Source organism: Sphaerodactylus townsendi, linkage group LG03 (assembly GCF_021028975.2).
Source record: "Sphaerodactylus townsendi isolate TG3544 linkage group LG03, MPM_Stown_v2.3, whole genome shotgun sequence".
Taxonomy (NCBI): domain Eukaryota; kingdom Metazoa; phylum Chordata; class Lepidosauria; order Squamata; family Sphaerodactylidae; genus Sphaerodactylus; species Sphaerodactylus townsendi.
This window is the reverse complement of record NC_059427.1, coordinates 27,451,736-27,467,113: the sequence shown is the minus strand read 5'-3', so window position 1 is coordinate 27,467,113 and position 15,378 is coordinate 27,451,736. Positions and strand designations below refer to the sequence as shown.

The window sequence follows — 15,378 nt, the reverse complement described above, 5'->3', positions numbered from 1 at the left end:
GCAGAGTGGTGTAGTAGTTAAGAGCGATGGACTCTAATCCGGAGAACCAGGTTTGCTTCCCCACTTCTACCCATGAAGTCTGCTGGATGACCCTGGGCTAGTCACAGTCTGTTCAGAACTCTCTTAGTCCCACCGACCTCACAAGGTGTCTGTTGTGGGGAGAAGAAGGGAAAGGAGTTTGCAAGCTGCTTTGAGACTCCTTACAATTGAGAAAGGCTGGTATAAATCCAAACTCTTCTCCTTGATCTGTACTATACTGGGACAGCTCCGGATAAAATAATAAATAAATATGCAAATAGCCTCCAGTCAGAGTATTTCAGATGGCACATGTTGGGAAAGACTATTATTTGCCTCAGACCCTGGAAATCAGTTGTCAGAGTAAGCTAAGCGAGATGGACCAATAGCCATGATCTTGGACACGTGGCTACTTTACACCAAGTCAGGCCATTTACCCACTCTGACTGGTCATGCCTTTCTAGGGTTTCAGTCGCAGATCTTTCACACCACCCATTGTCTGATTTTTAGCTGGAGAGAGTTGTGAATGAACAAGGGACCAGCTACAGGTCACACTGAGCCACAGTTCCCCCTCTTGAGCCATGGCTCAGCGTAAGGATGCTTTATATGTTCAGAGTAGTAATGAGGGCAAGAGATGATATTTTGGTTAGAATGCAGGTATTTGCACGGGGAGGGAGAGACTGGGGCCCATTCCACACGGGCCATGCAAACAGGGGTGCACCGGCATAGTCTATGCTGGTGCACCCCCTGGGGCTGTTCGCATGAATAGTCCTGCTGGCCCAGCAGACGGTGGTGTGCCCTCCGCATGGGCTGTGCCTCTCCCGGTGTCTTTTTACCCCTTGCCGGCTCCCATCACTCTGTGGAGGCCAGGGGACGTGTCCCCGTGGCCATTGAGACGCCTCCGGGGTCAGAGGCCAGGAGGTGTGTCTGTGGCCTCCACAGAACGACCAGAGCCAGCAGGAGGTAAAAGGGGACCGGGAGTGGTGCAGGAAAAACACCGGCTTCCACACGATGCCGTTCGCTTGGCACTAGATGGAAGCCGCTGTTTTCAAAAAGACTCGCTCATTGAGAAATGCCGTTGTGGGGGGGGGGGGGACACGCCGCTGCTGCTGTGTGATCTTCTCGCCCACAATGGCGTTTTTACTGCCCCACGCTGGTCTGTGGCCTGTGTGGAAAGGGCCTGGGGGGTTCATCAGCAAAATAAAAACCCCAGTTTAAATTCCGCAAGAGGAGAAAAATTCTTTCACAAAGAGAAACCTAACACTATACACTGTCAGTTAGCAACGAGACACCAGAAATGTAAACGCAAAGAGTTTTGAAATATGAGACTAAATGCTTTTGTCAAGTCTTTTTCTCTAATAAAAAGAATGAAATGAATCTTCCCAGCACATTTTTTTTCAGTAATAAAAACAAAATAAATGTGCCATTCATCACTTAAGATTCCATTTTCATCCTTGTAAGACAAACAGGTAGAAGCGGGCTATCCATTTCAACTGTTTATTAACTTAAATCTTGGCTCCCGCTGCACTGTATTATTTCAGGAAAGAAAAATATTTAAGATGTAATACAGATTTATCATGACAATGGGCACAGTTCCAGAGACCAGTAAAGTTAATTTAAGCCTTGTTGGTCTGAACAGGGTTTTGCATGCTCAGGGGTGAGCTGGATTATGCCAAATATATTTTAATTCTGTAACCCTACTGGCAAAGTTTAAAGCAGAAGCCATCCACTTGACGAATGATACTGATGTGTATTTTGTTTCTACGACCAGACTTGCAAGGCAAACAGAAAAAAAAATCAGGGAACAGAGAAAATGAAACCTTTGGAGAGCAGGGTGCTAGCAATGAATGGCATATTGATTGAATTGTTAATCCGTGAAAGAATTCAAGCATCAGTATTTGTGTGTTAAGTGCCACCATCTTGCTTCTGACTTATGGCCACCTTATGAGTTAATGACCTCCAAAACATCCTATCACTAACAGCCTTGCTCAGGCCTTGCAAACTGAGAGCCGTGGCTTCCTTCATTGAGTCTATCCATTTCATGTTGGGTCTTCCACTGTTCATGCTGCCTTCAATTTTTCCTAGCAGGGTTGCCTTCTCCAGTGACTCTTGTCTTCTCACAATGTGATCAAAGTATGATAGCCTCAGTTTAGTCATTTTCTGGGCAGCTCTGTTTTGCCCTTTTTATGTACAGCTAGAATGCTTCAGGCATCTGGCTGGCTATTTCAAATCAATATATGAACTTCAGCCATCATTTCTGCTAGGTCATAGGTGTCAAACTCGCGGCCCTCCAGATGTTATGGACTACAGTTCCCATCATCCCTTGCCAGCATCGTGCTGGCAGGGGATGATGGGAACTGTAGTCCATAACATCTGGAGGGCCGCGAGTTTGACACCTGTGTTCTAGGCTATTGGGCACATGGGGCTTTCTACTCATTTTTCCCATGCTTTCATTTCTAGTCTTCCGGTTTTTCTCCTATTTCTCCTGAAAACATTCTTTCCTAGTCCCGTCACTTGGTTTACTGCCTTCTCAGACTCTGGCCTAACCCTCTGCTGGGCTCCCCCCCTCTTGCCATATGTGTTGTCTCTTACCACACCTTTGCTTAGTTAAAGTGACACTATACTCCACTTGATATGGAACTTGACACTTCTACCCTGTTTCCCCGAAAATAAGACAGTGTCTTATATTAATTTTTGCTCCCAAAGATGCACTATGCCTTATTTTCAGGGGATGTCTTATTTTTCTGCTCCACAGCTGCTCTGGTCGACGGGAATGCTTCCAAACAAAAACTTTGCTACGTCTTACTTTTGGGGGATGCCTTATATTTAGCACATCAGCAAAACCTCTACTACGTCTTATTTTCAGGGGATGTCTTATTTTTGGGGAAACAGGGTACATGGCAACTAGCCTGGATATTAAACAAATATTGTATACTAGTGGTATCTATATTCAGCAATTGTTGCAAAAGGATTTTTTAAAAAAACATCTACTGTACTCATTTAAAAAACTAAGAAAATTTCTGAACAGAAACTGTGATTGGCAAAGCAAGAACAACAAGTTGTTTAGATTGGGAATGGAGCAGAGGAGAAAAGGTTACGAAAACTATTTGAACAGCCGAGAAGTGGGGTTGCAAAGCAGGTAATTTCAATGTTTTTAAGGGGGTATTCAACACTAGAAATCCATTAGAAATGCAGCTGACAAGAGAAGGATAATGTAAGGGATAGTAAATCCAAAAGGGCAAAATTCTGAAGAGAACACTGGGTCATGAGAAAGAACTTACAATGCAGTAAATGGAAAGACAGTTCACAAAAGTTCACTACAATTGTTCCGTGGCCATGAAAAACTGTGAAAGCAAATAAACCCTCAGGCTTCCCTGTTTCAGAGGGAAAAAATGGATCACTGGTAAGTGTTTCGCGAACAGTAATACTTAGAAGTAATAGACAGAAGCCAAGCGAGAGACATAATGTGGGCAGAGCTTCATTTACAGTTTGTGCCCCTGTGTTTCCTGCAGCCGAAAAGACAAGCTGTTTCTGAAGAAAAATGGCTTGTCTCCTCTGAACTGGAAACGGCAGCAACATCAAAAGCAAAACTCTTCAGCATGAGTACGTGTTTCTTCTTTGGATTCTGGCAAATTACCTTTCAGCATGCAGCTTTGAAGTTGACGGCATTCATTTCACACATCGCTATGTCCCGTCCAGCCCCAACTCACCTGAATATGCCCAATACAGATCCCCGGACGCTTTCCGCCGCCGTATCTGCACGGAACTACCGTGTCTGCTTTCGTGCAGCGAGCCGTCATAACCTTCAGTCAAAGCTGAGGAGAGGAAAAGAAGCAGAAGCAATTAGCCAGTTGACAATCACTGAGCGAAAGTTAAATCATCTAGGCATTATTAGAATTATTAGATCAACGGGGATCATGAGCTGAAAATACAAGGCTCATGGCACTGTTATTACACTGATGAATTAAATCATCTGTGAGGCAGAGTGCCCTGCTCTTTACTGGCAGACACCCACACCCCTTCCCAGACCACTCTGATCGTGAAACAACTGTTGACAGGAAAAACTGTGATTTTCAGAGAAAGGAAGCTGTGATCTTGAATATGTACTATCAATCCCAGGTTTGTTTGGGGTCATAACTTAGGCACTAGAATTGCTGAAATGGAGCTCTATGAACATCCTAAGATGAATAACACTCTGCCGTCTGCATTTTTTAAAAATTATTATTAGTTTTATATACCGCCCTCCCCCTGAGGGCTCAGGGCGGTTCACAACAGGTTAAAACAAACATTAAAACATAATTTAAATGTCAATTATATAAAAACAGAACCCATTTTAAAATGTGAATGGTGTCTGACTACTCCCCTCCCCCCCTTGTGCCCCCCCTTGTGCCCATGACCCTATATAGGGCCGTGGTGACGAACCTATGGAACTCCAGATGTTCATGGACTACAATTCTTCTTTGCCATGCTGGCAGTGGCTGATGGGAATTGTAGTCCATGAACATCTGGAGTGCCATAGGTTCTCCACACAGCCCTTTATAGTCATATGTCAGTTTGAACTGCACTGCTGAGAACAGTGTTACAGGGTAGCTTCTGAACAGCCTTCAGGACAGTTATTCCGTTTGTGGTGTAAAAACATCCTATGATTTCTTCCCAACCCCTCTTCTCATCAAGATGGACTTCGGCCGGGTTAATGGGGTTGTCAAAGATCCCTTGTTTTTGCATATCACCCACTGTGTTGAGGAATGACGAGGCCTGTCCCTTGTTTGATTTGAGGAAATCAAAACGTTTTGGGCAGCTTCTAATAAGAAGGCTGATAAACGGCAAGTCAACAAACAGACACGCCATGTTCTCCCTAGGAGTCTGTTAGTCCACCGTAATAGTTCTACAGATCCCATTAACTAATAATAATTATAGCAAATTTGCATGTGATAATTCATATACTCAGACAGGATTGGTGTCTAAAGTCCATACACACACACAAACACACACACACAAATCCACAGAATTGGGAGGGATGGAATGCAAGGGAGGGGAGGAAGGGGGCCTGGCATCTGGAAATGGCCCACCCGCCCTAGCAGAGAGGGAAGGGAGGGGGAAGGATGGCATGCAAGGGAAGGGAAGGGTGGCATGCAAAAGAAGGGGAGGGAAGGGAGAGAGGGTGGGAGGGGTGACATGCAAGGAAAGGGGAGGGAGGGGCCCAGCATCTGGAAATGCATCTGGAAATATATCTGGAATACATCTAGCATATACATCTGGAATACATCCAGAATTGCAACCTGCAATATCATCCTTAGCAGCAAGGAGATACCCTTTCCACTTTTCTAGTTCAAATTCAAGCATTCTATGGCTAAAATGTTTCATTATGTATTAGCTTCCCGAGTCCTCCCGACATCAAAACCCAGATGTCAAACTGCACACAAAGCTCGCTTACTTTCAAAAATTAAAAAAAACATTAACTACTCTGGATTTATCAACCAGAACAAAGAGGAAAAGATCCCAGTATCATGCCTCCAGAGCTTTCATACAATTTAGTAGAGATTTGTTTATTATTAACATCCTTATGGGGTTCTTTTTTTTCCCTGAGTAAGAGCTCAGTATTTGCGAGAATTACTTTATGCATGCAAATCTTTGTTTATTGCTTCTGAACACTTGGCTGAACAAAATTGGAGGCGTGCGACTTAACAAATGCCAGAAAGCTAGCCTGAAAATGTAACGCGGCTCTCGTTCACGATACACCACACACGGCTGCAGGATCTACGGACATTAAATGCAAAGTAAGTTGCTCTAAAATGAGAAATAAATGTAAATCTATCATGGGAGGACTAGAGGGGCAAAGCCTGGCCCAGAAGCAATTACACTCTCCAGTAGTTAAGTGGGAGGCTACAGTGTTGACTTGCAGGGTAGCAAAACCGAAGAACGGACAAGGTGGGAGTGAGACCCTGCACAACCTCTTCTTTTCCACGTACCTATTACTGCTATCAGGAAATGCTGGCAACAGAAAACAGCATGTAGGTGAAAGCCAGCCAGCCAAAGCTGAAAGTTAGAGAAGGAAATTGCCTGCTTCTTCCTTAATTATTGAGCCTACAGCCAGAGATGATGAGAATTGGCCCTAGCATGAGGCTGCACAAGGGCTCTAGGGACAGTAGCAAAACATGAACAAAATTTCCCTACCCTTCCATCCCCAATGACAATTGTGGTAAAAGAAAGGGGAAGAGCATAGTGTCACACCCACCCTTTGGTGCAACTGCAGCACTAGATAACCTGTGGTCCTTTTGCAGAGGGGTTGTGCAGGCTGTTCCAGTCTAGAACCTAAGGAAGTGGTTCTGGGGACAGCCAATGCAATATCACTGTTCCGTCTGGGCTTCTCAGGGCTGAAGCGGTCCATTGGATACTCACCATGAAGGGCCCTTTTTGTGGTAGGCTAAGGGGACATCTCGTGGTAGGCTAGGAGGACATAGACGACTAGGAGAAGGGGTAATTTCACACCCCTTTCTCAGGGAGGCAGGAACTAGTTTTTTCCACTTCCTGTCCTTCTTATGAGACTCAATTTTGCTTCAGTATTCACCTGACACAGAAGCCACTAACAACATACAATACAACACTGAGAACAGGAAGTAACGTAACAACATTATAAGGAACTATTAACATGCTTAACTCAACAGATCACAGCTGGAACAAACCCACGATGAACAAGGGAGGGCCAAGATGTCCTCCTAGCCTACCAGAATAAGGGCCCTTCACAGTGAGTATCGAATGGACTGTTCACATGGAGGCGGAGGACATCCTGTGTGAGACCTCCCAGAGCAGTGTCCTCTTAATATGGTGGGGTTCATCATTGTTCTTCTCAGATGTGCTCTAAGACCTTCCTACCAAAGGCCATCTCTGCAGCCACCCAGGACTGCAACTTTTAATGCTTGACAAATGAGGAAGTATACGACCAGATCGCCGCTTTGCATATCTCCTCTACCGATGCATGATTCCTGAGTGCTGCATATATAGTAGCACTGCTTATGGAATGTGCCATAATTCCTGAGGGCACTGGTACATTGTTTGCCTTATGCGCCTCAACGATACAAGGTTTCAGTGTAGAGCTGACAGTAGCTTTAGACATTTGGCAACCCAGATCTGGTGTTGCCACATTAATAAAAAGACTTTCTGTTTGCCGAAATGTCCTGTGTTCTTGCAATGAATGCCTTGAGGGCCTGCCGTACGTCCAGGTTGTGCCAAAGTTTTTCCCTAGGATGCAAAGACCGAGGGCAGAGGAGTCAGTATAAAGTCCATGCTCTCCCTTCAGAGGCAGAAAAAATACTGAAGCAAAATGGAGTTTAATAAGAAGGACAGAAAGTGGAAAAAACTAGTCCCTGCCTCCTTGAGCAAGGGGCGTGGTATCACCCACACAAAATGTCCTCCTCCTCCAGAAAAATGGGGCACTTCTCATGAAGCACAGCCCAAAATGACCTACAAAGGCACATATGACAGAATTGGGAACTTCCTGGCTCAACCAGAGAGCAACCACAATTATTTTGTTCCATGCCCTTTTCATGGGTGGCCCTTTTCTTTTTCCTGCCCCTCCACTCTCCGCACTCTGAATTTTTTGTGGACCTCCATTTTCCATTCATTTATTCTCCTCCTCTGTAACCCCAAACATCTTTTAGTAGTCTGTTCATCAAAACACTTATTTCACACGAGTAACAATACCCACACCATAGACACTCTTAAGTGATTGTGGCTTAGTACACCACTACTAACTACTGCTCAAATCTATGTTCTGCTTACTTTTTGTACTAAAGCAAGACTACAGAGCTGTTCCCTGCATCATTTTTGCCTTTCTGTCATCCAGGTGGATCAGGCAGCTAAAGTCTACAAGCCTGTGTAGAAACATACAATCTGAGTAACATCTATTTCCAAGAGTAAGAAAATGTTTCATTGATTAGAAATAAGCCAAATTAGCGCATGCCCCAGTGTCTTAACCATATAAGCAGAGACATCTTGGCATTTTGTATTATCAAGCACTGTCAATCAACCGTCCAGTTGAATTCACTGCTGAAAAGGGCCTCTGGTTTGCATGTCACAGTAAATCTCTGCAAATAAGCCATCTTAATCTAGTTAACGTTCAATTCTTACCCGAACAGAGAACAATACGGATAGGTTTTAATTTCTTTCAAGAATTTCAGCCGGCTTAATTTATGCCCAAACCTTTAGGATCCCTTTGTTGAAGTGACAGAAAAATCAGATCAGTGCGAAAGATTGAAAAGTCACTGAGGTGTCCTGCCATATCCATTCCCCTGGAAAAAGCATGAGAGTGTCCCCTCAGTTGCTAAAGATACAACAAAAAGTACAGGATCTGGTAGAGGACTACACTCATCTGCCACTCTAGTCCCTGCAGCCCAAAAGACCAAACCTAGAGAAGTCAGAGATTCAGAACAGAGGGCACAACAATAATGTACCAGCTGAAAAGCTGCACAATCCTCCCAACCAACATGATTATCAACTTTTCCAGAAACTACATCTGCAAAAAACAACAGCTCTAAATGGCAGACAAGATCAAAGGATAAGGGAAGTGTGTCTTGAGACACATATAGGGCACCAGGAATCTTTTAAAAAACCAAACACAAGCAACTGGGGGTCCCTATAATAGCTAGTCAGAGGGCGGATTCTGGGTCCCTATAATTGCAAGTCAGAGGACAGAACTTGATAGCATGCTCTCTGCTGCACTTAACAACTACCATTGAGAATGACCAGAGGAAATTATGGCAGATATCAACTTAAAAGGAATCCGGAGTTACAACAGGGTTCTATCTGGTCCTGTAAAACATCTCACAGGCTTCCACTAGCTCACTTGCAATTCAGGCAGAAAATGAGGCACTCTCAGGTAAGAGCTCGTGTATCTAATCTGGAGGAACCGGGTTTGATTCCCCGCTCTGCCACTTGAGTTGCGGAGGCTTATCTGGGGAATTCAGATTAGCCTGGGCACTCCCACACATGCCAGCTGGGTGACCTTGGGCTAGTCACAGCTTTTCGGAGCTCTCTCAGCCCCACCTACCTCACAGGTGTTTGTTGTGAGGGGGGAAGGGCAAGGAGATTGGGAGACAGAGGGGGGATATAAATCCAAACTCCTCCTCCTCCTCCTCCTCCTCCTCCTCTTCTTCTTCTACTTCTTCTACTTCTTCTTCTTCTTCTTCTTCTTCTTCTCATGGAGCAAATCATGGCTTACCTGTTCAGTAAACAACTTGCTTACTACCTGCCTATTTAGTGTCTCCTTGCCTCCAGAGTGCTGGCAGTGATAACAGGTAATGCATTCACTGAAGTAGAAAACAAGAAAATTACAAAGCCATGAGAGAAAACATATCGTTTTCTCACCTCTCCGATTAAAAAATAAAAACTGAATTTTTTGAGGAAAATAAATATTTATTTTCTTGATAAATCTCAAATTATTATTCTGCTGTTAACAACTTAATAGGCATTATTTATAACTTGGTATATGAAAATGTACTCTCTGGTATTTTACCAGTAAAAATGCAAATATTGCCAATACTTCAGCATACTTCTGAAACCTGTACTACCTTTGAATACGTAACTTACATCTGCTACTTGAGGGGGGGGGGGCTGAAAATAGAAAACAAATCTCGGAGTAAACAAAACTAAGTATATTATTTAGGTACTGTGAAAAACCAGGATATACTAGACTTCACTTCTGCCTGTTTGGGAGGGAGGAAGTTGCTCAGCCTTCCCATGTCATCTGCCCAACCTGGGCCCTCACTATGTATTTTGGTCTCTCTTTGTAACTCTCACTGCCACCAGTCAGTTGGTTTTTAGGGCACTTTCCCCCTCAGGACTAGAGCTCAGGAACTCTTCAGTGTTGCTGCTGAGAGGCTTCATCCCACAACTGCATTTCCCTACATCTTTCTCAGGAGATTAATACCCTTGGCTGACTACTCTAAGGGGGTAGGGCTAACTGCCGCTCCCTCCCCTCACTTTTGGTTCACATGGATCAAACAGAATGGCTCAAGTCTTCAAACGGAATGGCTTAAGCCCTGATGGCAAATGCCTGCTTAAGAGCACCTCATGGCCAAGGTCTACCCAAAAGTTGACAGCTTCATCCTAGTATCCATGGATTTTAACCTTCCTTTTGCGTCCACCCTCTGCAGACGCTTCCTGTCACAAAGGGGAAGTCTGTTCTTTCCTTTTAGTTCCCCACATTCCGTAGCTTGAGGTGTGACAATAAGTGAAGTGTGATGTTGCCTACTGTCTCTCTCCTGGATAGATCCATTTGCATTTCTATGGAACAGGATAGCTTCATCTTGGGTTGTGAGTCACACCCACCCTTTTTTTTCTCCTCCTGTCCTGCTAGCCAGCAAAAAAGCACTGAGAATGTTCAGAGTACAACCTCAATTATGGAAAACCTTGAAACCAGTTCTAGGATGCAAGGAATTTTGCCACAGGCTGAAACAGTCTCGTACATACAATAATACTAACAGCATTTTTGGACATTCAGTTAGTCTTTATAACACTGAAAGCACTGAAATGCTCAGTAGCATATCACTTACATACAAAATTACTTGGATTCAAGTAGTGTTTCCACAGATGGATTTCTGCTCGTGGCAATTTTCTCATGCTCCCACTCCCAAAGAACCCAAAATGCTTATAAAACACTGCTCTGGGGGATGGGTGCCCCCAGAAAATCATTGGGGGGGGGGGCATTCTGGGCTCCAGAAGTACAGAGTCATGCCGATGAGCAGAACTCCTTCCAGTCACAGGAACACAGTTTGATACAGCCCTATAACATACATTATTATTATTAGTCATATGTAAGCAATGAACATATATTTAAAATTCAGTCTATCGTATGCATAAGTATTATTTGATAATCTAGATTGTTTTAAATAAACATCTCCATATGGCACATTCCGAGTAAATTTAAAAACATGTCTTAGAAAGCATTTCACTAATTCAAAAAGAAGATATGTTTCATGAGAGTCTTTTTCAGCATTCCCCTAAATATAACATTTTGCTACTGGAAAAACTGAACGAAACCTGGTTTTTCATAACTTCTTCATCCCAGGGCATCCCATCACACACAAGACTGACTGGTGGGTGATTTAAGGTCTGTTTTCTCTTAGTTTATTCCAATTCACAAGGTTTGGGGGAAGATAAAAGGGGGTAAAAGATCCTGCACTCCTTGGAGAAAGGGCAAGATTAATAAATTAGCTCAGAGGTAAGGGCTTTCCCTAATAATTGAGAAGCAGAAGCAAAAAGGAGAACGCCATTTCCAGTCAAAAGTAACACTATGGTAACACCTTAGGATTTCCCAGATTTCTATTATTTTTACCATAGAGATCTGGTAAATTCCTAGAGCACCACACTACTGAATTTTTGATAAATGATATGGTGGTGGCACACAATACCATTCGCTCCCCTCTCCATCACCATCTCAGCTCTCATGTTCAACAGTTTTCTTCTTCTAATTCTCCTCTTCCTCCCTACCCTCACAATCAAAGACAAATAATAACAGAAAAAAGCAAGCAAAGACATACCAAGTACGCTCATAGCTACCACAAAATGATACAACACGGCCTAAAGAAATATGGTTGCCACTTATCAATGAAAAAAAAGAGGAAATGCAATGGCTAATGGCTTCTCAGTCACAGGCCTTCAACCGGCCTTTTCTCTGGCACAAGGGTAAAGCGAACAGGTTTAAACAGTTTATAGATTTCACAGAGAAAACACTCAGTCAGCACTCAAAATTTAATCAATTGTAAAACCCTTTGTACTCACAGCCTGAGTAGTCAAAGAATGGCAGTTTGGCAATTCTATGGTATGGCTATGAATCATGCTATTGATTTTCAGTAACTTCTATGCAGAAAATTAAATTATGCAAATCCCGGCCTTTATGAATCTTTTACTTTAGCGGTGTGAAATTGAGCCCTTGCTTAAGTCAGCATCTTATTTATGCAATTAAAAATTTGACGCTCTTTGGAAAATGCGCGGTTTCATTCTGCTGTCCCATAGACTCCCCTAGAAAGCAACTGAACAGGAAATCTTGATGGGGATCAGTGGTCATTTTCAAACACCAGATTCACCTAGAGAGCGCCACAACAAACTGGTACTTATGAGATTACCACAAATCTGGGTCACTGGGCACACACCAGCATGAAGAAAGCAGAAGAGAGGAGATTTCTTCACAAATTTCACTGAAGCTTATGGCTTGATTTCCTTGCTTGACATCAGCCAAGGTTATCTACTCAGTGTGCGCCTTTTGTGCAGCAGCTGCGGTATCCCTTTCTGTGCAAGCTACAGTTTCAATTGCTTCACTATATTTGAGGCTAAGGGATAGATGGTTTGTTATTGCTACTTCACAGGCAAAAAGGTCAGGCACCAACACAACCTCCACTGTGCGGGGGGGGCGGGGGGGCAAAGCTTCTTGATAAAGCTACCTTAGCATCTTTAAACTCTCTCTATTTCTGCATCCTTCTGCATCACAATAGCTCCACGTGCCCAGATGCTAATTTATTCAATGATCATTTCTGCACGTTCCTTTTTTTATTTTCAGCAATTGTTAGCCACAGATGTTCCAACAAATGGACAGCTGACAGCTTTGAACCTGCCTTATACCAAGTCAAGAAATTATCACGGGCACAAGCAACGTTTTTTCACAGCACTACACCTGAGGTACTTTAAACTGCAGGTGTCAGGGACTGAATTTGGGACTTTCTACTAACAGGGCAGGTGGTTGACAACCAAGCCATATCCCACAAATGAACGGAGTGTAAGCTGGTCCTCGGGAAAGCCGGTGATATGAATTCTAGATCTCAATCACTGTTCATTTTTGTTGCCAAGCTTGGCTGTTTTACACTTTGTTTTACACTGGCTGTTTTACACTGTTTTACACTTTGTCCCCAGATGAATTCATTTGGTTGATTCCACTGTGGGGGAGTTTTGTATTGTTTGATTTGTTTTTCTTTGGCTATGCATAGGGGAGGTTATATATTGTGCTTTGCGTTACTGCGCTTTTACTATGTTGTGGACTTCCCTCCCTAAGGAAGCCTGCCCTGCTTTCCCACTCTTTGCCTTCTGGCACTTCCTAAAGACTTTGTTTTATTTCAAAAGGCTCCTGGGTTCTATTAAAGTATTTTACTATTGATGCTTCTCTTCTGAGATTTTTTTCCCCCCTGCCTAGTGCTGGTTTTACTATGATCATTTTATTGTTAGGTTTTATGATGTTATCATATTGGTTTTATAATTGTGTTAATCACCTTGAGCGCTATATAGCAGGGAAGCGGGATACAAACATTTTGGGGGAGGGGCGGCGTTTGGCAAAGCCGAATCAAACGAGATGGCAATTTAAAGGGAGCCAAAAAAAGGATCTTGAATCATGTTGCATTTTTGCATCATGCTGGCCTCCTTCGGCCCTGCAGTCATTTTTTTAATAAAAGAATTCCCTCTTCAGTAGGCACAGAGCTGCAAGCATGCACAGAACTCCACTGCCACAGCCTCCATGTTCCACATGGGACTCAGAACCAAAGCAGACACAACGATGCAAGCCCAGCTCATCACAGCGCAGCCTACAGCTATGCACAGAGCTCCACCACCACTACTTCTGGGTTCCAAGTGGGACTCAGAGGCAGTTATCTCTACCACTGGAGTTCACATAAGTGAGGGGAGGAGGAAATGGGGGTTAAATTCAGATTTGAGTCCAATTAACCCAATTTTGGGGGAGTATCCTGGATTTTCCAACACAAGGGTTCCGAAATATCCAGGATTCCCTCAAAAATGCAGGTCTGTTAGATCCGAATCCAAATTTTACCTTTTTTTGTTGCAAATCCCTAGCAAATATTCAAAGTAGGTGATATAGGTGATATTTGTCATTTTTATTTTGGACTTTGATTTAATTAGGTGGCATTCTTGGTTCCTGAGTAGATTAACTACATACTGTGTTTCCCCGAAAATAAGACAGGGTCTTATATTAATTTTTGCTCCAAAAGATGTGTTAGGGCTTATTTTCAGGGGATGTCTTATTTTTTTCCATGATTTTGCACCCCCCACGTGACCAGATCAGCTGCACCAGGGAATCTGTAACTAGGGCTTATTTTTGGAGTAGTGCTTATATTTCAAGCATCCTCCAAAATTCCCGAAAAATCATGCTATGGCTCATTTTCGGGGTAGGTCTTATTTTCAGGGAAACAGGGTATGTGGTTTCATAATGGCTTTTTCAAATGAAAAGATATTAGTGGCAAAATTCTTATCCATTGCAGTTAAAGTATGATCTAAAAGGATAAGTGGGTATTTTACTTGTGTTCTAAGATCTGTTATGTTTGATTATGGCTACTAGACTGGAGTTGAAATAAACTGAACTGCATAGCTTGATTATATTTGTCATATTAGAGAAAAAGCTGTGGCTAGGAGCACATGTTTTGCATGACAAAGGTCCCAAGTTATTCCCTGCAATGTCAAAAGATCCTCGGGTAGCAACACTGCAAAATATCAGACACACAGGAAAGCTGCTGAAAGCCAGGACAATTAGTGGGACTGGACAACTTTGTTCCTAGTGGATCTGCTACTGTTCAACAAATAAGCTTCGAAGAAGAAGGAGGCCAATGGGCAAGTTCCTCACCTTCCTCCTGTCTGCTGTTAGGATAAACAATTCTTAATATGAATCCATGTCAAATCTAAAAAAAAAATTCTTCTGTCCCCAGTAAGCTTTGAGCAGCCCTGGAGCACAAAATTCAGTAAATCTTCATGAAACAAACAAGACATCCAAGATTTTTAATAGTCATGAGTGTGCAGGTTACGTTTAAAATATTTATGAAAGTAATGAAAAGGTGGAGAGGAAGGCAGAAAAAATGGAGAGCAGTGTGATAGTTCGGGGGGATGGGACCCTGAAGATAGGCAGGCAGCCCAATCCACAGCCTGAGGAGGGGGGGTGGTCCACGCCACCTCCAGAGGGCTTTCAGTTGGCACAGGGAAGCAGCAGAAATGAGGGGGGGAAACTGTGGCAGAAAAGCCCTCCAAAGGGTTAGATGAACTTACACCACCCTTTCAGGTGGCATAAGTCCATGTTCCCAGGTGCCATGATTCCAGCAGCAAAACCCAGGGTTTTGCTAACATCAACTCCAACCCCAGGGGCACCTCCAGCGCGCGCGCACACACACACACACACACACACACACCCCATGCTGTTGGAGATGGCTGCACAATCAGTCCCACATCTGGACGTCCCAAAGTGCCGCAGCATCCGTCCATCAGCGTGTTTGCCCCTTCACCAGAGTAAGTGCCCGGGGCAGGGCAAATCTGTGGGCACAGTACCACACAGCCTCCACAAGTCAATTCGACTGCCTCCCCGGATTGAGCCACAAGAGACTT

At 43.6% G+C, this 15,378-nt stretch overlaps 1 protein-coding gene across 1 annotated transcript in view; it reads right to left on the bottom strand.

Moving 5' to 3' along the window:
- Positions 1 to 15,378, bottom strand: part of PTPRG (protein tyrosine phosphatase receptor type G) — a 703,641-nt gene that overhangs the window by 532,367 nt on the left and 155,896 nt on the right. The window contains exon 2 of the mRNA XM_048487318.1: positions 3,726 to 3,830. Within this exon, the coding sequence (XP_048343275.1) occupies positions 3,726 to 3,830 (105 nt within the window). The remainder of the gene's footprint in view (positions 1 to 3,725; positions 3,831 to 15,378) is intronic.